The sequence below is a fragment of the Chinchilla lanigera genome, unplaced genomic scaffold (assembly GCF_000276665.1).
Source record: "Chinchilla lanigera isolate Chin_1 unplaced genomic scaffold, ChiLan1.0 scaffold00081, whole genome shotgun sequence".
NCBI classification, from domain to species: domain Eukaryota; kingdom Metazoa; phylum Chordata; class Mammalia; order Rodentia; family Chinchillidae; genus Chinchilla; species Chinchilla lanigera.
The window spans coordinates 353,988-373,679 of record NW_004955482.1 but is presented as its reverse complement, the minus strand read 5'-3'; the positions used below and the strand labels follow the sequence as shown (position 1 = coordinate 373,679).

The window sequence follows — 19,692 nt, the reverse complement described above, 5'->3', positions numbered from 1 at the left end:
CAGGAGGGGCCTTCGTGCCCGCCTGCCGCCCCGCGGACGCCCGGTAGCGGGGACGCCCCTCACCGAATGGCCTCGCCGTCCGCGCCGGGCTCCGCGACTCGCCGCCCGCTGTTCCTCAGCACCATGGCGCAGCTCGCAGACTCCTCTACCTCCCGGACGAACTTGGCGCGCTCTCCCCGGTCTCGCGAAGGCTGGAAGCGCTCGCGTCCAATCAGGAGGCGCAACGCACTCGCAACCCGCGCTGCAATCGCCGGGGGCCCGGGGGAGGGGCCCTTGGGGCCGCGCGCTTGCCGTGTGCGCAGGCGTGCTGCCCGCCACGCCCCACCACGCTCCAATAGGCGCGGCGCCCGAAGAGGCGGTGGTCAGGGACCAGCGAAAGTGTGCAGAGGCGCGTGCTGGGCACAGCAAGTCTATCGCGGGAGCGCTGCGGCCCGCGGTGGGGCGGGAAATGTCCGGCTGTCCCCGCCCCGGGCCCGGAGCCCCGGGCCCCGTGCCGAGCCGTGCCGCGGAGGGGTCGGTGCCCCGGGCGGTGCGCGAGGCAGACAGAGACGGAGATGGCGCCCGCAGCGTCCAGGCTGCGTGCGGAGCCTGCGATCGGGGCGCTCCCGCGGCGCGCGCTCGCCCGCTACCTGCTGCTCCTGCGGCTCTACCCGGTGCTCACCAAGGCGGCCACCAGGTGGGCGCGGGAGGGGAGGGGCGCCTGGCGACGACCCGCTCCCTGCGCCTCGCGGGTGGAGCCGTGTCCTCCGTGAACCCAGCCTCCCTAAACCGTGCGGGCGCCGCTGTGCAGGACAGGTGCCCATGGCCCCGCGAGCTTCTCGTGAATAACTAGAAAGACAGGGGCCACACCGAACCGCGACTTTAAGCGTGCGGAGACGTGGGCTCTGGAGAGGGCACGGGGGAGGGGGGGGGCGGGGCAAAGTCCTGAGGCGCCCGCGCAGGCTGGAGAAACTGAGAAAGAAGTAGCCTAGGGTCGGGCGTGGTGGCGCAAGCCTGTATTCTCAGCACTTGGGAAGCTGAAGCACTTGGATCGCTGCGAGTTTGAGGCCAGCCTGTGCTACAAAGTGAATTATTGGCCAACCTGAACTGCATAGTGAGACCTTGTCTCAAAAAGGCAAGACAAAACAAAACAGGAAGTAGCCAAGGGTCAGATTAAAAGGTCCTGTGCTATGCTACAAATTCTGGATTTTATAGTTCCAAAGGCAGCCATAGACCCAGTTTCAGAGAGAGTAATAGGCCCGTTTTCACCTTCCTACAGAAATTTTTATTGCAACAGTGTGGATTCGCATGCAGATGTGAGAACCAGCGTAGGAATTCTTGGGGTAGGAACTTTTCCCATTGGAAACATTTTATAAATCCAAGATACAGTATCAGGCAGATGCAGCCTATGTGCACCCCACGGATCATGTTCATACTTCCATTTTTCCTGTATTCAGTGTGTATTAATTTTGTGCAGTTTCACCACATACGTAGGGTCATGTGTCCACACTAGACACCGCTGCCTTTTTAACTCCACACCTTCATGACACTAAGCACAGTTACCAGCATCGTGTTGGTGTGTGGATGTGCTGAGTTCTGCAATTGCGGGGACGAAGACTGGTCCCAGCAGCCCATGCAGTGATCTCAGAGCAGCCCTGCTAGCTCCAGCCCCCAGCAGGATAAGGGAAACCCTAGGGCGGTTGTTCATGTTTTCTGTCTCTCTGTCCACAGTGGCATATTGTCAGCCCTTGGGAACGTCCTGGCCCAGATGACTAAGAAGAAGCAGAAGAAAGAAGACTCTCAAAGGGTAGATGTCAGTGGGCCTCTCAGATACGCAGTCTACGGGTGAGCACTGCAAAGGGGCTGCCCAGCAGAGCACAGCTACTAAGGCAAGGTCCTGGAAAGGTCTCATCTGGGAAGGTGTTTTTTGAAAGAAAGAGAACTTAAGTAATCATCGTGGGATAAAAGCCAGTTTGCTTTGTTTATGTAGCGTACATATACGTACACAGGGGGTTTTTGTATTGTTTTTTGAGACAAGGTCTTGGTATATAGTCCAGGCTGGCCTTGAATTCTTGATCTTCCTGCCTCGACTTCCCAGGTACTGGGATTACAGGTGTGATCCACCATGCCTAGCTTTTTTTTTCCCTACCCCTGGAGCCCAGAGCTAGAGCTTAACCCCAGGGCCTCTGCCTGCTGCTTCTAAGCTATATCCCCCGACCTTGGGGTATTTTTTTTTTTTTTTTGGTTTTTCTCCGGTACCGGGAACCGAATTCATGACCTTTCGCTTGCCAGGCAGGCACTTTGCCGCTGAGCTAAATCCCCAGCCCCTAACCTTGGGGTATTTTTTTTAAATTCAGAATTCACAAAGGCTACTTCTGTTCTCACTTGAGTGAGTGCTCACTTGAGTCGCTTTTCCAGTGTATTGCTGTCTCCAGTGGTATGTGAGGCGATGTGGTGGGACGCGTCATCTAGCCTCTGTTTCCTGCTTTGAGAAGCCCTGGCACCAGCATTTAGCACCTCAGAGGGTGCCATAGAATGGAGATGGATTGGGGCAAGGCCGGACCTGAGGAGGCCAGTGGAGAGAACCAGTCCTGCTCACACCTCTATGGGCCTCAGGTTCTTCATCACAGGTCCCCTGAGCCACTACTTCTACCTCTTCCTGGAACATTGGGTCCCTCCTGAGGTTCCCTTGGCTGCTGTTAAGAGGCTGCTCCTAGACCGCCTACTCTTTGCCCCGGCCTTCCTGCTGTTATTCTTCCTCACCATGAGCCTGCTAGAGGTAGGTGTCTGCGATCCAGCCTAGCACCCGCAGAACTCCAAGCATCTGGGCACCTCATTACACTCAGCTTGAACTCAGTGCATCTTCCTTTGTAAATGTAGCAGCAGACCATGCAGTGATGGCAGTACCCTATCCCCAGGGAGAATCACAGGATACTTGGGTGGCACCCTGGTGCGCATCACTCTCTGGGTCATCCCTGATGGTTCCGCATTAGATGTGTTGACCAGAAGCCTGTGTACTATCCTGGGATTGCTGCCCTGTTTTGACAGCTGCAATTGAGTATAATCAGTTACTTTGTAGTCCCCTGTATTTTATTTTATACACTCATAAAACATGATACTGAGGTGTCCCTAGACTTCACCAGGGTGCCAAAGCCATCCATGGCACCAAAAGCAAAAGGCTGTCTCTGATAGTGCAGAAGCCTTTCGATGTCTGGAACCCTATAGCACCATGGTGGCAAACCTATGGTGTGTGTCCTAGAGCAGGCTGTTTGTATCACTGAAAGCCCTAAAAGGTTCAATATCTTTGCTGTTGGTGAAAAACTGTACTTGTATATTTTTATTTATAACATTGAATGCTTATGTATATATTTTTCTGCCATGTGTATTTTATCCCTGAGCTTTATTTTCCATTAGTGTTTGTGGTTTTCTCACAGATTTGTGTATTTGCGTATGTTAGTAATATCAGTTTTTTACCAAATACAGGTTGCAATTTTTTTTTTCATTTTGAGATATTTATTTACTTTCTTTTTTTTTTTTTGGTTTTTCTCCGGTACCGGGAACCGAACTCACGACCTTGCGCTTGCCAGGCAGGCGCTTTTGCCGCTGAGCTAAATCCCCAGCCCCTTTATTTACTTTTTTTTTTTTTTTGGTTTTTCTCCGGTTTATTTACTTTTGATACAAGGTCTCAGTATATAGCCCAGGCTGGCTTCGAACTCACAGTGAACCTGAGTGCTGGGATTACAGGTGTGTACCATCACACCTGACCACTTTTTAAATTTTATATAAAGTTGCTTTTCTCCATATGAACGTTCTAAAACTTCATGTTCAAATCTGATCTCTGGCCAAGCATGGTAGCACATGCCTGTAATACTAGCACACAAGAGGCTGAGGTAGGAGGATCACCACAAGTTCAAGGCCAGCCTAAACTATACACTGAGATCCTGTCATGGAAAACAAAATACTCACTGTCAGGTTGGGTGGCTGGAGTGGCCGCTCACCACCTCTGCCTCTTATAGGGGAAGGACGCCGCTTCCTTTGTCACCTGGGTGAGGAGCAGTTTCTGGCCAGCCCTGCGGATGAACTGGCGTGTGTGGACCCCGATGCAGTTCATCAACATCAACTATGTGCCCCTGCAGGTGAGGCCTCCCGTAGTCTTGTGTGCGCTGTCTCCCAGCAAGCTGTGCTTTTTCTCAAGCCCTGTGTCACATCCCTGAGTGCCTGTGTCCTGGGTTTGCAGCTGCAGAGCCACACAGTGTCATCCATGCATTCAGCAGATTCGGCTTAGAGTCAGCACCAGGGACACCTGTGGCTTAACGTTGGTCAGATTTTTCTGGTTCGCCAGGCTCAGTCGCTCACTGAACTGCACATGCAGCCACACCTCAGCTGTGCATAAGCAGGCCCTTTTGGGGGGACCTAGAGTCTTTGGGAGCTACCGCCCAATGAAGGAGATGAGAGTGGCAGGGCTGGGCTAGTGGGGACACAGGAGAGCAAGACCCAGGGCTCCAGGGACGCTGCTGTCACCACACCCAGCCTGCCAGCCCACAAGAGCTCCAGGTTTCAAGGGTTCAGGGTACAGCACATGCAGGCAGCCAGGACCCTGCTGGGTCTGAGCAACCTGTGCCTACCCTGCTAGCACGGGGTCCCCATTAGGTCTCACTGGGAGCTGTACACTGAGTACCTCAGCAAGACCAGGAGAAAGCAGGCGAGGGGAGGGCAGGGTCCTCATAATGCCTAGGTGCCCAGCCTGTCCTGCAGGCCTGTCAGGGGTGCAGCCCCAGGCTGCTCAGGAATTTGCTTCTGCACCCCACTGAACAGCAAGCATGGGAAGAGCTCCACTGGGCTGGCTTCACCTGTGCCTCACAGGAAGGAGCAGGGAGACCCAGCACTGAACACCCGGGGAAGGAGCCTGGGAGGGCAGGGACAGAAGCAGGCTGGTCCACACGCACACATGTGGACACCTCCATGCACACCAGAGAACCAGGGAAGTGTGAACGTGACAGGGCCAGCCAGCCAGAACAGAAGCTGCAGGGAGTTGACACAAAATAAAAAGGTGTCCAGCATTCACAGCAAGCTAATCAGTAGTATTTCCAGGAGGAGCCTCAGGGAACTGGATTCCTTCTCATTGAAGGATGGAGTAGCTTAAAAGAGATCACAAGTCTAGAAAGTTCTCTCAGGAGGTTAGGAGCCATGTGTGGTGGCACATGCCTGTCATGTCAGCAGCACTCGGGGAGCTGAAGCAGGAGGATTGTGACTTGCAGGACAGTCTGGGCTTCCTAGCAGTAGAAGATGGGGAGAAACAGGAGGAGCTGCGTGGGTGGAGGCTGGGACGGCGTGGCCACATTAGGTGCAGATGTGGCTCCCTGTGGATGTATGGGTGTGTGGGGTTCCCGGGAGTACCCCAGAGGCAAGGGCATGGGGCTCTTCCAGGCATGCAGATGGGTGCTTGCATGGGGCCTCTGCATGCAGGTAGGTGACTGAGTGGCATCCAGTGTGGAGACCAAGAGGAGTTGACTGGAGAAGGGCTGAGGGCAGAAGGTCAGCTTCCCACGGCTGCCATGCAATCTCTGGCACCTACAATTGGAGTTTAGCTCAGTTTCAGAGGGTTCGGTACATGGTTGGCTGGCTACAAGACAGGAATGAGCTAGGAATTTTTTTTTTTTTTTTAAGATGGGTCTTGCTATATAGTTTAGGCTGGCCTCGAACTCACGGTGATCCTCCTGCCTCAGCCTTCCATGTGCTGAGATTATAGGTGTGCACCAACATGCCTGGCTAGGAACTGCTCACTTCATGGCTGCTAGGTAGCAGAACATGGGGAAAGAATGGCAGAGAGGAAGGGACAGGGACCAGACAGTCTCCACCTAGGAGTATACTTTACTAATCCCCCAGGGCAGCTGCTTTTAAAACAGTCAAAATTAACTGTCACTGTTGGGCATGGTGGCACACAGCTGTAATCCCAAGACTCTGGCAGGCTGAGGCAGGAGGACTGAAAATTCTGAGTCCTGCCTGGGCGGTTAGGCCGTTTAGTGAGGCCCTATCTCAACATAAAAAAGGGTTGAGGACATAGCTCAGTGGGAGGGCCCTAGGTTCAATCACTAGTACTGGAAAAAACAAAAGGTTAACCATCACAGTTTCCATTTCAGGTGGGTACATTGGGTGACTCGTAAGGGGCAGGAAGGGCAGCCAGTAGGTACATACTTGGCACTGCATGGCTAGTGAACTGACGCGCTGCTGCTCTCATGGACCCATATGCCGGGTCCAGCCAGGGCCAGCCAGCCAGAAGAGAGAGACAGCACCTGCCAGCAGGTAACTCTGGGTGGGGGCAGGTGCCAGACACATACACCAAGGTGCAGCACTGGTGACAGTGTGTTCAGTGAAGGGGGAAAGGGACAGCTGTCTCCCCCGCTCCAGTCCTCAGCTCCCATTGGGAACTACCCTACCCCAATGGACACTGAACCTAAAGAGCAACTCTCTGAGGAAAGCAGATGTTTGTACCCCTTGTTCACAGCAGAAGCATCCACAGTGGCCATGGGTGTAAAGAACACAAATGTCCACTGTGGTGGAATGGGCATTACCGAATGTGGTGCTGTTTCCCAACAGCCTGGAATCACCTTAGAGTGGACAGCTTGTCCTCCTGTCTGTGCTGGGTCTAGCACTGAGCTGGGTACAAACTAAAGCTCAGTAAGTAGAACAGCAGGTGAGGAGACAACTGACTGAGCCGCTCCTCCTGGTGATGCTACCTCTGTCTGACTCCTCTGGCAGTTCCGGGTGCTCTTTGCCAACCTGGTGGCTCTGTTCTGGTACGCCTACCTGGCCTCCTGGGGAAGTGACAGAGCCTGAGGAGGACCTTGGACACACAGCAGATGGGGCTGGGGAGCACCCGCCTGAGGGAGACCCAGGACCAGTGCAGGCAGGATTCCGTCTGATGCTAAATCATGTGATTCATGGTGCCCCGTAATGACAGCTGGAGAAACAGAAGCCTTAGGTGTCTCGATCTTGAGAGAAGCAGCTGCCACCTCAGGCGATAGAGATGGTACTGGGTGCTGCCTTGAACCCAACAAGGATCTCAATAAACTGTGATGGAGCTGCCTCCTTGGTGATTGTGATTTTTCAGGAGTTTCTGTTGCTTGGGAGAAACATGTAGCCAGGTGTGCTCTTTGTTTGTGTGTGCACTGTGGTAAGTAACAGCACAGTTTGACATAAGTAGTCACAGTGCTGTGTAGCCATCACCACTGTCCATTCCAGGGTTTTATCTCCTCAAACTGACACACCAGCGCCCTTCCCTTTCCCCAGCCCCTAACAACTCCATCCCACTTTCTCTCTCCCTGAATTTGAGTCTAGGCGTCTCGTGAGTGGAATCACACAGTATTTGTCCTTTTATCTCACTTAGGATAGTATCTGCCAAGGTTTGAATGCAGACACCAGATATAGTGTTAAATAGTAGTAAAAAGTGCTGGAGTGTAGCTCAATGGTAGTGTGCCTCTGAGTTTGATACCCATACTGCAAAAAATTAATTAAATTTAATAAAAAGGGTTGGGGGTGCTGGGGATGCAGCTCAGGGGCACAAGCGCCTGCCTGGCAAGCACAAGGCCCTGAGTTCAATTCCCGGTACCAAAAAGGGGGAGTGTTGGGGGAGCTCCAGTGGCAGCATGTGCCAGGCCCTGGGTTCAATTTCCAGTACCATACACACAAAAAATTGGAGGCTTTAGGGTGTGTAATTAAGTCGCTCATGAATGGATTGATACCCATATAAAAGATTGTTCAGAGAGTTCATTCCACTGGCCCTTCCTGCCAAGTAAGGACACAGCACCCTACCCCATCTGAAGGATTCAGAACCAGGTGCCATCTTGGGATCAGAGACATTGGGCCCTCACCAGTGGCACACTGGTCTTGGGCTTTGCAGCCTCCAGAGTGAGAAATAAATCTCCATTATTGATAAATTACCCAGTCTTGGAATTTTCTGATTGTCAAGGTTCATCCATGTTGTAGCATGTCAGAATATTTTTTCTGGGTTTTTTTGGTTTTGGTTTCTTTCTGGTACCGGGAATTGAACTCATGACGTTGTACTTGCCAGGCAGGTGCTGTGCCATTGAGCTAAATCCCCAGCCCCCATTTTTTCTGTTTGTGAGGCAGGTTTCCTTTTTAAGGCTGCACATTGTGTTACCAATTTTATCTTCCCTCCAGGCTCTTGACTTGAATGCAACAAAAAATGAAATCCATGGACACAGCAGTGCGGAATGAACTAGGTGCATTTTATTTTAGGAAGAAAAAGGAAAAAAAAGGTGCCTGCTAGCCAGGAGGAACTCCAAGGGAGTACGCCCCTATGGCACCCATTTCCAGGGGTTTTTATGGAGACTCTGGGCACTTTTGGTCAGAGCACAGAAATGAAATGTATAATGTGGTTGCCACCTTTGCTAGGCCTCTGATGCCGGAGGGCTAACCTCCCTTACACTCCAATTTCCTGCGTTTATCTGAGTCTATTCAGGCCTTTGCCCTTATGTGCCATATTGTCCCTGTACTTCCTGGTCTCACCTGCATTGCCATAGACACCATATTTGGTAATGTCCCTTCTGCCACAGTGGATACATCTATGTTCCTCACGCCAGGGCCACCGTGGATATACAAACATCAGCTTTCCTCAGAAAGCTGAGCTTTAGGTTCAGTGTGCATTGGGGTGGGGTGGTTCCCAGTGGAAGCTGAGGCATTTACCTGAGTAACCAATGCTAGTGCAGTTGATGTATATCATGATGATTCCAGCCGTTACCTCCAACTCACCTCTTCCAGTGGACCCCACTTACCTGGCAATGATAGCAAATTAAGGCTCTCGATCTCAAAAAACTATAGACTCAACTCCAGAGATCAGCTAGGTGCAGTGGTGCACACTGGTTAGCCACCTGCTCTGGCAGCTAAGACAGGAGAATGACTTGAACCCAGAAGTTTGCCCAGCCCAGACAATGTAGCAATGAGACTTCCTCTGCAAAAAATAAACAGTCCAGTTCTCAGTTCTAGAGATCAGCTGTGGTTTTAACATCTATCTCAGGATTCCTGTGACAGAACTCTTCAGGGAACACCACAGCATTACTCGATCCTGCAACATTTGGTGAAACTGAGGCAAGAGCCCTTGGCTAGTAAGAGGGAACCTGGATTCAGACGTGGCAGAGCTTCCCAGCCTCTCAGACCTCAGGGTTAGACAAGATGGAGAATTCCTGGGCAGCTTTGTTTTTAAGTAATGTGAATTCGTATTCCCCTACCTCTGGCTTAGCAGAGGCCACATGCCACCCAGCTCCTTTCACACAGTTTCTTGGGTGCCGCCAGTCTTCCATTTGGACATTCAAATGATGTAAAAATGGCTGGTGGTAAGTGGCTCAATGAGCTTCATACTGTTTCACAAGGAAGCAGTTTTTTCTTACACTTGAATCTGGCTGTCTTGACCGATATTTTAATTATACTTGGACAATATGAATTCATAAAAAGGTCTAAGAAGCTAGGCATCGTGGTGCAGGCCCCTCATCCCAGCACTCTTGGAGGCTGGGGCAGGAGTATTGCAAGTTTGGATCCACACTGGGCAAACAGGCGATTTAGTGAGACCCTGTCTCAAAATAAAAAATAAAAGGCTGGGGACGCAGCTCAGCGTGAAGGCCCAGAGCTTAACCCTAATACCTGAGGGGCAGGGTAGGCCTGAAAGCGGCATCCACCTGCTGCATCCCCTGCGTCTTTTGATCTCGGGGAGGTGGACACTGAAGGCGCCACAATAAGCTGTCTTTCGAGACGAGGGAGAAAGGGCTTGGTTCCTGGATACTGTAGCGCCTACACTACCAGTGGCTGAGCTGGGGACATCGCCATGAGGTCCCGTGGTCCCTGGGCCGGTGCGAAGCGCCAGAGAGCTTCGCAATCTGTCCCTCCCGTCCCGCTCCCCGCGTTACCGTCCCTGCGATCGCGCCCGGCGGGGGGCAGCCCCTCCTGCACCGTTGCTGCCCGGTGGACTAGGAAAACTCCCAAGGGCCCTCGCGCAGCTAGGAGACAGGGGCGGGACTTCCGTCAGCCGGGAGTGGAAGAGTGCGGAAGCCTGACCCTCTCGGCGCTCCGTCGACCAGGCACTGGCGGTATGGCGTTCCGACAGGCGCTGCAGCTAGCGGCCTGCGGGCTGGCTGGGGGCTCGGCAGCCGTGCTCCTCTCTGCGGTGGCCGTGGGCAAGCCGCGCGGCGGTGGGGATGCGGATGCGCGCGCGCCCGAGCCGCCGGCCTGGACTGAGGGCGTGCAGCCGGGGCCCAGCCTCTGGGATTCCAACTGGGATAGGTGCGCGGCGCGTCCTGGGGCTGGCGGGAGAGTGTTCTGTCCCTGAGGGCCGTGTGTTCGGGCGGGCTGCCCTCGTGCGTCCCGGAGTGTCCCCGAGGGACCTTGTGATCGGACAGCCTCGTCTGAGGCTCCCGAGCGTCCCTGCATCGGGACACCTGAGCCTGAGGATCCCCTTGGGAAGAGCGGACAGCGCCTCCTCCCAGCCCGGTCGGTGCTCCGGCGCTGTCTACTTGTGGATATGGAGCTTTTGAAATAAGACTGTGGTTACAGCAGGGAATTTTTAGTTTTACTTAATATCAGTGTCAGCTGAAAATGCAATCAGTGCAGGCTTTTAATATATGTGTTGAAATGACAGTGTTTTCAGTATATTGGTAAACCAGCGTCAGTGATATTTAACGAATATTTGTTTCCCTAGTTGTATTAGGAACTTCATAATTTATTTTTTAACTTTTAATTTTTTTACAAAATGAACGTTTTGGAATAGTTATATAGTCATAGAAAATCTTTAAGCAGGAGCCTTTCTTTGGTGTCCCACAACTAATTTCCTCTGTTATTAACTTACTACACCAAATGTTTGTTTGTCAGATCTCAATTTTCTCCTAGTCCTTAATCCCAGAGTGTGTTTTGCGATGCCTGTCAACTGGGCTGGTCTCTCACTCTCTGATGATCAAGACTGCTGGGCCAGTGTTTCCTGGGAGGTCCTCAATTGGGATTTGTCTGATGTTTCTTTAATGGTTAGACAGACATTCTTTTCTTTCTTACTTTTTTTTCTTTCTTCTTTTTGTCTTTTTGAGACAGGGTCTCACTATGCAGTTCAGGCTGGCCTTGAGCTCACTTTGCAGCCCAGGCTGGTCTTAAACTTGCAATGATCCTCCTGCCTCAGCTTCTCAAGTGCTGGGATTACAGGCGTGTGCCACCAACTTGCAACGATCCTCCTGCCTCAGCCTCTCAAGTGCTGGGATTACAGGCGTGTGCCACCATGTCCAACCCATCCTCTTTTTTTCTTTAAAAATCAGTACACTACTATGAATTTCTCAGACCTTTTATTTATTTATTTACTTATTTATTAGCCAGGATCTCACTATGTAGTCCAGGCTGGCCTCAAACTGGCAGCAATCCTCTTGCCTCAGCCTTCCCAGTGCTAGGATGACCGGTGCATCACCACGCCCAGCATCTCAGCCCTTTTAAAGAAAAATATCCACTCTGATGTCAAAGAACTTCCTTGAAGTAGAACCTAAAGTCGGGTCCAGGTTTACCTGATTTTGCTTTTCATGTCTAGACATGAATAGGGAGACTCGGAGTGATTTAAATTTGTTGGGGTAAGGAGGGACCCAGAGAAAAAAGGTGGTAGAAGGGGGTGCATCTCCTCACGTTCCGTCTGTGCTGGCAAATCCTAGGGCAAGCCCCCGCTCTTCCTGGGGGCCTTGTGGAGCTCAGAGCTTCCTGGCTCTGCCTGTTTTCTCTGGTTTAGCCTCTGAATCCCTCAGCTACTAGGGTGTGCACAGCAGCCAAGACAGCCCTGCCAGATAGCCTCTGGGTCACTATGATGCCCCTCCTGTTATTCCTCATCCACCACAGTCTCCACAGGGGAATCTCGGGAAGGTTTAACTTATGCAGTTCCTGCCTCTCACCTTTAACTCTGTAGCTTCAGTTCCCACACCCACTAGCCAGTGTGATGGCCACTACTGCAGGGGCTGCTGAGCATTCCGAAGATGCTTAGTGTGTCTGCGCACTGTGCACAGGCCTATAACCCCAGCTAAAGGCTGAGGTAGGATAATCATGAGTTTGAGTCCAGCCTGGGAACTCAGTAAGACCCTGTTTCAAAAAATAGAAGCAGGGGTATAGCTCAGCAGAAGAGTGCTAGCCTAGCATGTGTGAGGCTCTGAGTTCAATCCCCAGTACCAGAAAAAAACGAAACTTATGTGACTGAAAAAATGGGAGTTCTGAAATGATTTAATTTCAGTAACAGTGGTCTCTTGGTGTTCTGGGGATTAGTTCCAGGATCCTCACAGATACCAAAATCTGTGAATGCTCATCTCTTATGTAAGATGGTGTAATATTTACATATAGCCTAAGCACATCTTCCTGTGTAATTTAATTGTTTTTGGTGTGCTTTGTGGAGCTGGCCTCTCCCAGCCAGGGCTGAGCTTTCCCACCATGCTCTTGCCCTGTTTCCGTCACAGCTGGAAATACCATCTAGTCCCAGAACTCAGGATGTCTTGGAAGAGGTCACAAGGCCTCATCATCTTATCTCCAACATTAGGCGAGAACCACTGTCTCTTATCAACCTTCGGAAGAGGAATGTGGAATCTGGAGAAGAAGAGCTAGCATCCAGGCTGGGCCACTACAAGGCCAAAGCCACGCGGCACATCTTCCTCATCCGGCATTCCCAGTACCACATGGATGGTGCCCTGGAAGAGGACTGCACGCTGACCCCACTGGGTATGTGCCAGTGTCATGGCCCTCACTCCCTTGATTGGCCTTGCAGGTGTCTGGGCAGTGGGCTTCCTCCATTCCCCCAGGTGGGAATACTGTCACTACAGTCACCGTCACAGGAGCCAAGCTCCTTCTTGTTCCCTTAAAAATTCCAGGACCAGGGCGTGGCTGCTCAGACTCTCCAGTGCACTTCCCTAGCAGGCATGAGGCCCTGAGTTCTAGCTCCAGCACTGAAACCCCCACCACCACCACCAAAAAAAGCAACCCTGTGCAAAGCATTGTGGTCAGTGTTTGTTGTACGAGATCAAGTTTAGTGCTTGTTTTAGTGGGGCTCTGTGCGCATGGTGCCTGGACCTGCTGGTGCCTTCTGTCTTGCGGGCCTGCACACCTGGCCCCAAACCCCTCTGTTCAGCACTGATGAACCTGCCTGATGAACATCCTTGTCATGGAGCTTGTCACTTCACTGGTGTGTGTGTACCAGCAGACATGGGGTCCTTGTGACTTCTTACTGCCCCAGAGGCTATTTTGTCTGAGTCTTGTGCCATGCTCCTGCAGGAATTCTTGGAAAAGGGGTTGTAGGGTGAGCTGAGAGAGTTAAATTTTATGTTTTTGGAGAAGGGTCTCACTATGTTTCCCAGCCTGGCCCCAACTCCTGGGCTTAAGCAGGCCTCCTGCCTCAGCTTCCCTTGTAGCTGGGACTCTAGGTGCTGCCACCACACTGGTTGAGTTGCTGTCGTCAAGAGTTGATATTTCCCATTCTCCATGTGTTCAAGAATTCGATGGTAGGAAGGGGCACCCAGGCCTGTTCTCCACAGAGCATGCCCCTCCTGCGAGCAGTGTCTGGCTCCTGTGCACAGTTAAGCACCCACCTGTGGAGGTGGCTGTATCTGGCAGAAGCAGACTTATTGGGGCTTCTTCAGTCAGGTGCAAAATACACTTGAGAAGAGGCAGTGGGGCCACATCAGCCTGCTCAGGAGCACTGAGGTCCCAGTCTGTGTGAGTGGCATCTGTGAGTCACACAGCTAGAGGCCGCATTGGACTACAACTTGCTATGTGGACATAGCTGAGTATGGGGTGACAAAACACACAGCCAGCCCAACTCTGGCGGCAGGCAGGTTGGTCATGCAGTTAATGGAGCAGCTGCATCCTCTGTGCAGGGAGGAGCATGACTAAGTCTCACCCTACAACCCCTTTTCCAAGAATTCCTGCAGGAGCATGGCACAAGACTCAGACAAAACTCATGACTAAGACTGCTCTTGCTCCTGACCCAGGCCTGTTAGGTAGGGCCCTTGTAGGAGTTTGGTGCAATGTGGGACCTGTGTCTGTAGGGAGTAAGGGCATCCAGGTACATGGAGAGTTTCTCAGGTGTTTCCCCTTCAAGGTCGGGAGCAGGCGGAACTCACTGGCCTCCGCCTTGCCAGCCTGGGATTGAAGTTTAACAAAATCGTCCATTCCTCCATGACCCGTGCCGTGGAGACCACAGACATCATCAGCAAGCACCTGCCAGGTGAGTGCTATTTAGGACCTATTTCCTGCCTGACCACTAACCGTGCAGAGTGGGTACAGTGCACCTCCTGGTGCAGCACTGTGAGCCCCCTGTCCCCTCTAGATGTCTCCAGAGTTAGCACCGACCTGCTGCGGGAAGGCGCCCCCATCGAGCCTGACCCACCTGTGTCACACTGGAAGCCCGAGGCTGTGGTAAAAGCTGTCACTCGGCCACCTGGCGGGAGGGTGTGCTGCCTCACCAGCTTGGCCTGCAGTTGCTCTGGGCTGATGCTTCCTTGTTCTGCCCTCAGCAGTATTACGAAGATGGAGCAAGGATCGAGGCTGCCTTCCGGAACTACATCCACCGGGCTGATGCCGAGCAGGAGGAGGACAGCTACGAGATCTTCATATGCCATGCCAATGTCATCCGCTACATCGTGTGCAGGTGGGAACCCTGTGTGGCATGGAGTGAGGATAAAGGCCGGGGCAGAGCCAGTGTCCCACACACAGGTCCCTTGCTGCTACCTGCAGGAGCTGAATTGTCCTGGGAGCCCTTGGTCTGTTTTAGGCAGGGTCCTAATCAGTTATGCATGGACTGTGTGTCACATAGAGGTCTCTGATGCATGGGGAATGGCACATAGGGATGTGCGCCAGTGCCGGTGCTGAGGGTCTGCTGGGTGCAAGCAGCAGTACCTGTTTCCCTTTGTGAGCGGTAAACAGTAGGGGGCTGTGCACAAGTTCACTTTTCCTCAAGCTGGTACCAACCACTGTTAAGGTCTACATGGGATGCGTGAGTGTATGGGTCATGTGGGTGTCACTGAATATATGGGTGTCCCCCTGGATGATTTGGCAAAGGGTGAACAAATCCCTGTAAGAGAGAAGTTCAAATTTGTGTGGAGCTGTGCCTCTCCTACAGCCATTAGAAAATCCTGGGCTAGCTTCGGTCACCAAGGGATCTCATTCTTACGTACAACAGGATTCCACCCAGCTGAGGTGGGTCCAGACCAGGCACAGAGCTGTTGGTGGTATGAGTGCTATACCCTGTGCATGGCTGCTTGGCTCGTACTACCAACAGGGTTAGGCGCTTCCAGGGTTGCATGGACCCACCTCTGCTGTGGCTCTGCACATGCTTCTCTGTGCCTGGGCAGTCTGTCATGTTGACACATTATCACATGTTTGATAACAAGTCACTAGGTGGTAACACTAATACTAAAGAGGTACCAGGAGTTACCAGGAACATGGAGTTAGAGCTGCTTCTCCTTTGTGAAATAAAGTGCTGAAACAGAGCCAGAGCTGGGGACAGTGACACATACCTGTGACTCCAGTTACTCTGGAGGCTGAGGCAGGAGGATCATAAGCCAGCCCAGGCAACTTAGTGAGACCATGCCTCAATAAATAAATAAAAATAAATCATTAAAAGTAAAATAAATACATACATTTTGGGGGTGCAACTTAGTGGTGAGCACTTGCCTTGCATGCAGGGGGCCCTGGGTTTCATCCCCAGTAAAACACACACATACACACACACAATCACAATCAAATTCACCCTTTAACTACCCCCTTGTTACCCTGGAAAAGCAAGTTAAATCCCATCTACTTGTAGGAAACCAGTGTGTTTCTTACTTGCACACAGCTCAAGTTACTAGGGCCTGAGTCCCAGCAGGGCAGGTCCCTCAGGTGGCTCAAGGCATGCATCCCCACAGGGCTGTGCTTCAGCTGCATTCAGCTGCTGCTCCTCTCTCTCCAGAGCGCTGCAGTTCCCTCCGGAAGGCTGGCTCCGCTTGTCCCTGAACAATGGCAGCATCACCCACCTGGTGATCCGCCCCAGCGGCCGGGTTGCACTCCGGACCCTGGGGGACACGGGCTTCATGCCACCTAACATGGTCACCCGGTCCTGAGGCCACTACAGCACTGCCTTCCTCTGTCTCCTCATCCTGGCTGTGCTCCAGCTGCAAAGCAGTCGGAGGCTGGTGGGAAGTGTCTCAAGATCATCCTGGGGATGTACCTGGAACTCACTTCTGCTCAGGCTGAGAGAAGCAGTCACTCACACCACCTGGCTTCTCTGCCTTACAGGGCACCTACAGTCTGTGGGGTGACTGTAGGGTGCATGGCTGTCATATTGGGATCCTGGCCATGGCACCAAGCTGGGGGAGGATGACCAATGTTTTGTTCACAGCCTGCCTACCACTTCATACTCTTCTGTCTGGAAACCTGTTATCATTTAAATATTTGTCAATTAAAGATTTTCCTCCTCTGGATTCTTGCCTTGAAAACGTTTCAGACTTGGGCTAGGGACTTGACACTGCTGCATCTGCACTCCAAGGCCAGGACTGGAAGCTGTGCAGAGGGCAGGTTTGTCGGGGCACAGCCAGTAACAGTTTTCCTGGAGCTGTCTGACACCAGTGGCTCCAGCTCTGCACTGGTGACTATAAATCTTGTGGGCATATGGGATAAAATACTCATATGATGTATCTCCCAAAATGTTGTGTAACAGGAAAAAACTACAGTTTCTATGAAGTGCTATGAACATTTTCTGCAGTCAGTACAATGAATTGTGATACTTTTCCCTGTCATCTTGGAAATAACTGCATAATAAAATTTTTTGGGTGTTTTTAAAGTATTAATTGTGACTTCCTGTTTCATAGAAAACAGGTAGCCTGTGCTGACACAGACAGCAGTGGTGTCACAGCACCTTGTGTTCCCTGGGTGGGAGGCTCCCATGTGCCATGAACCCAGGCCTCATATAAGATCCCCTAGAAACACCACTCACGACTGCTAGAAGTTGACAAGTGTATGGGGGCTGAGTGGCCTCCCACTGTAGTGCTGTGCCAAGGGCCCCCTGTATGCCATAGCCCCAACACCTGACCTCAAGGAAGCAGGTGGTCCTTGAAGGAGAAGCCTTAGCTCTGAGGGGTCCTGGCACTGCTTAGAAGGAACGGGGTCTTCTCCCTCGGGAGGCGCAGTGTGGATGCAGTCAGTCACCCCTCTCCAGTCCCCAGAGACCTCCCAGCTGTGCCTGTTACAGTGAACAGAGGTGGTATTAAACTGAAATAGTGGCCAAGAGTGGTCTTTGTGCACTGGCCCTGGGCGCTGGAGGCAGGTAGAGTTGTTTAATTCGATGGATCACAGGAAATCACTGCTTCCGTAACCAAAAAAAAACAAAGGAAGCTCCAAGATCATGCTACTAAAGTCAAGGGTATGGCGCTGGGATTTCAGATTTTGTCGGGAGAAGTCTGACTCATTCTGTTCTTGAGGCACAAGGCAACTGTAACCTGTATTTTTTAAAATAAAAAACTGACTCTTTATGTCAGTTCCTGGCAAATTTTCCACCATTAATACAAAGTCCTTCTGCTCTGTGGCTCTTCCAATAGCCTCTCCCCTCAGTGTCTCCAGGCAGTTCGGTAGATGCTCCTGGCTCTGTGTGCAACAGGGATGGGCCTGGGGGGACCTGGGGCAGCCTGGTGCCCAACAAGCCTTAGCAGGAGGGGTGGACAGCTCCAGGCAGAGGCCCAGTGACAGAGGGAAATTCCCTGCCTGTAGAGCTGGGAGGAAGCTGTGCCTTTGGTGATGGACAATTAACTACAGGCTCGGGAGCACTGGTAACAAACCTTGAGGACCTAGATAAAATGGCTGAGGGGGCAGTATCTACACTAAGTGGCAGCTGGCTCCCTATGACCACTATGTTGCTGTTTATTCCAAAATACTTGCCTGTGAAACAGCAGGGAAGAGAACATGTATGACCAGTAAGCCAGATAGCAGGTGTGACTTGGACAGGGGCAAGCGTCACCAATAGAAGAGGCCGACACTGCCCTGACCTCTTGTCATAACCATATCTGCCGCAGCCATGGACGGTTCTGGGTGTGGTCTCTGCTGGCGTGGTGGGCACATCAATTAGCAGCACCCTGGCTGGCTTTTCCCCAAAACAAAATTAAAAAAACAGTGGGGATTTGGGGTGTCTGACAGTACCTCTGAAACAGACACACACTGTTACCCTTGCAGAAAGGCCTGCCACTGCCAAGTGCAGCTGCAAAATGTGCATTAGTTTATTAGACACAAAAAGTTTTCCACAACTGTGTAAGGAAACAAGGGGGCAAAAACAGCAGCCAGTAAGCCAGGTATGGTGCAGCACCTGCAGTCCTAGCACTTAGAGGCTTAGGTGGGAATCGCTGGAGCCCAGATGAGACGCTGTCTCAACAAACAGCAAACAACATACCACTAGCTCATCAAAATACTGCCACAGGTTTACTAAAAAGGACCTTATACCCAGACACAAGTAAAGGTGCTTTGTGAAAACACAGTGTAAAAATAATTTATTCCATGAAGTGGTTTTAAAAGGACACATCACCCAGGTGACAGTGTTCAGGGGGATATGTATTGCCCTGTCTCACAAAAGCAGAAAAACAGTCCTAAGGGGCTTGCAGCTTCACAGAATGGGCATCTACAAAACCAAGGCAAAAACAGTATTTTAATTTCTATTTGATATTTACAACATACAAGATGATATAAGAATGTAAAGAGATCATCACTAAGTATAATCATGTTCTGAGAACAAAGATGCTTTTTAAAATACAGTTGTTCTTAGAATGAACTATTTGTTTCTTATACTCAGATCTTGTCTGCTACACAGCAAATGAAAACACTCATGTAACAAACTTTAGTTTTAAAAATGAAATCTCAATTCCAGTATGTTTGACCTGTTTGTAACAAGAAATAAGCTTTTTTTTAAAGCATGTTTCAACTCAGAATTTTTTTTTTTTTGGTACTGAGAATTGAACTCAGTACCTTATGCTCACCTGGAGGCACTGTGCTGCTGAGCTATATCCCTGGCTCAATTCAGAAATTTTATGAAAGAAAAAAATCTTTCTTATACTTACTATCATTGTATATTCTCAAACAATAAAGTCTGGAAAATTCGAACTGCTTTACAGAAGGCACTGAGGCTGGCTGAGGTGGGACATAGAACTTGTTCTGGACCAGACCTCAGGTGTCCACAGAGGCATCTCCCCCAGGGGATGGCAATGGACACACACTGACTTCCCTAATACTCTGTGACCACAGCCTCTGGGGTCAGTGCTGGGGAGAAGGCTAAACGAATGGAAATGACTCAGAACTGGTTCTCAGCAGCGGCACAATGCTCTTTCCTGTTTTGATTTTTTGAGACAGGGTCTTGCTAGGCAATCTAGAATGACCATGAACTCACTGTGTAGCCCTGGCTGGCCTCAAACTCATGGTGATACTCCTGCCTCAGCTTCCCCAGTGCTGGGATCATGAGCATGTATCACCACACCCAGCTTCTTCTGGTCAGTAAAGTTTCCAACCCTGAGGCTGCGATGGTTAAGCTCATCTGCTCTCTGCTGCCAACAGGTGGAAAGCCACAGGGCGCCGTCATCATCCACTAGGAAGGTGGTCTGGTAGAAGGGGGCCGAATGCAGCCATCTTCATGTGGATCTTGAGTGCAGTCGGTGGGGTACCACAGGTAACCCACTGACTGCACCTGAA

General features: G+C 51.4%; 3 protein-coding genes across 7 annotated transcripts in view; 2 read left to right on the top strand and 1 right to left on the bottom strand.

Moving 5' to 3' along the window:
* The window catches only part of Pole (polymerase (DNA directed), epsilon, catalytic subunit), a 44,534-nt gene extending 44,321 nt beyond the window's left edge, over nucleotides 1-213 (bottom strand). For 2 of the 3 annotated variants that reach the window (XM_013503642.1, XM_013503643.1), the window contains exon 1: nucleotides 64-213. In XM_013503642.1, coding sequence (XP_013359096.1) covers nucleotides 64-125 — 62 coding nt within the window. In that variant the 5' untranslated portion in view covers nucleotides 126-213. The remainder of the gene's footprint in view (nucleotides 1-63) is intronic. The other variant, XM_005402950.2, reaches the window with a different exon arrangement.
* Nucleotides 214-340: 127 nt separating this feature from the next.
* Pxmp2 (peroxisomal membrane protein 2, 22kDa) lies at nucleotides 341-7,067 on the top strand. The gene is made up of 5 exons (XM_005402949.2): nucleotides 341-676; nucleotides 1,711-1,824; nucleotides 2,596-2,758; nucleotides 3,996-4,115; nucleotides 6,739-7,067. The coding sequence occupies exons 1-5, from the start codon at nucleotides 555-557 to the stop codon at nucleotides 6,814-6,816; spliced, it is 597 nt and encodes a 198-aa protein (XP_005403006.1). The 5' UTR covers nucleotides 341-554; the 3' UTR covers nucleotides 6,817-7,067.
* Nucleotides 7,068-10,013: 2,946 nt separating this feature from the next.
* Pgam5 (phosphoglycerate mutase family member 5) lies at nucleotides 10,014-16,817 on the top strand. Of its 3 annotated transcripts, none has more exons than XM_013503641.1 (6): nucleotides 10,014-10,272; nucleotides 12,536-12,714; nucleotides 14,090-14,215; nucleotides 14,318-14,406; nucleotides 14,505-14,638; nucleotides 15,897-16,074. In XM_013503641.1, the coding sequence occupies exons 1-6, from the start codon at nucleotides 10,082-10,084 to the stop codon at nucleotides 15,982-15,984; spliced, it is 807 nt and encodes a 268-aa protein (XP_013359095.1). In that variant the 5' UTR covers nucleotides 10,014-10,081; the 3' UTR covers nucleotides 15,985-16,074. The 3 variants fall into 3 exon arrangements, with proteins under 3 accessions (XP_013359095.1, XP_005403000.1, XP_005403001.1); XM_005402943.2 differs by having other exon boundaries at nucleotides 10,015-10,272; nucleotides 15,941-16,817; XM_005402944.2 differs by having other exon boundaries at nucleotides 10,016-10,272; nucleotides 14,508-14,638; nucleotides 15,941-16,817.
* The last annotated feature ends 2,875 nt before the right edge of the window (nucleotides 16,818-19,692 follow it).

Bases quoted from the DNA above. Each gene is read 5' to 3' on its own strand.
- Pxmp2 (XM_005402949.2), top strand. From the start codon at position 555: ATGGCGCCCGCAGCGTCCAGGCTGCGTGCGGAGCCTGCGATCGGGGCG. The intron at 677-1,710 runs GTGGGCGCGGGA...CTCTGTCCACAG, and splicing joins CTCACCAAGGCGGCCACCAG to TGGCATATTGTCAGCCCTTG. The intron at 4,116-6,738 runs GTGAGGCCTCCC...CTCCTCTGGCAG, and splicing joins TCAACTATGTGCCCCTGCAG to TTCCGGGTGCTCTTTGCCAA.
- Pgam5 (XM_005402943.2), top strand. From the start codon at position 10,082: ATGGCGTTCCGACAGGCGCTGCAGCTAGCGGCCTGCGGGCTGGCTGGG. The intron at 10,273-12,535 runs GTGCGCGGCGCG...CTCCAACATTAG, and splicing joins TGGGATTCCAACTGGGATAG to GCGAGAACCACTGTCTCTTA. The intron at 14,216-14,317 runs GTGAGTGCTATT...TGTCCCCTCTAG, and splicing joins CATCAGCAAGCACCTGCCAG to ATGTCTCCAGAGTTAGCACC.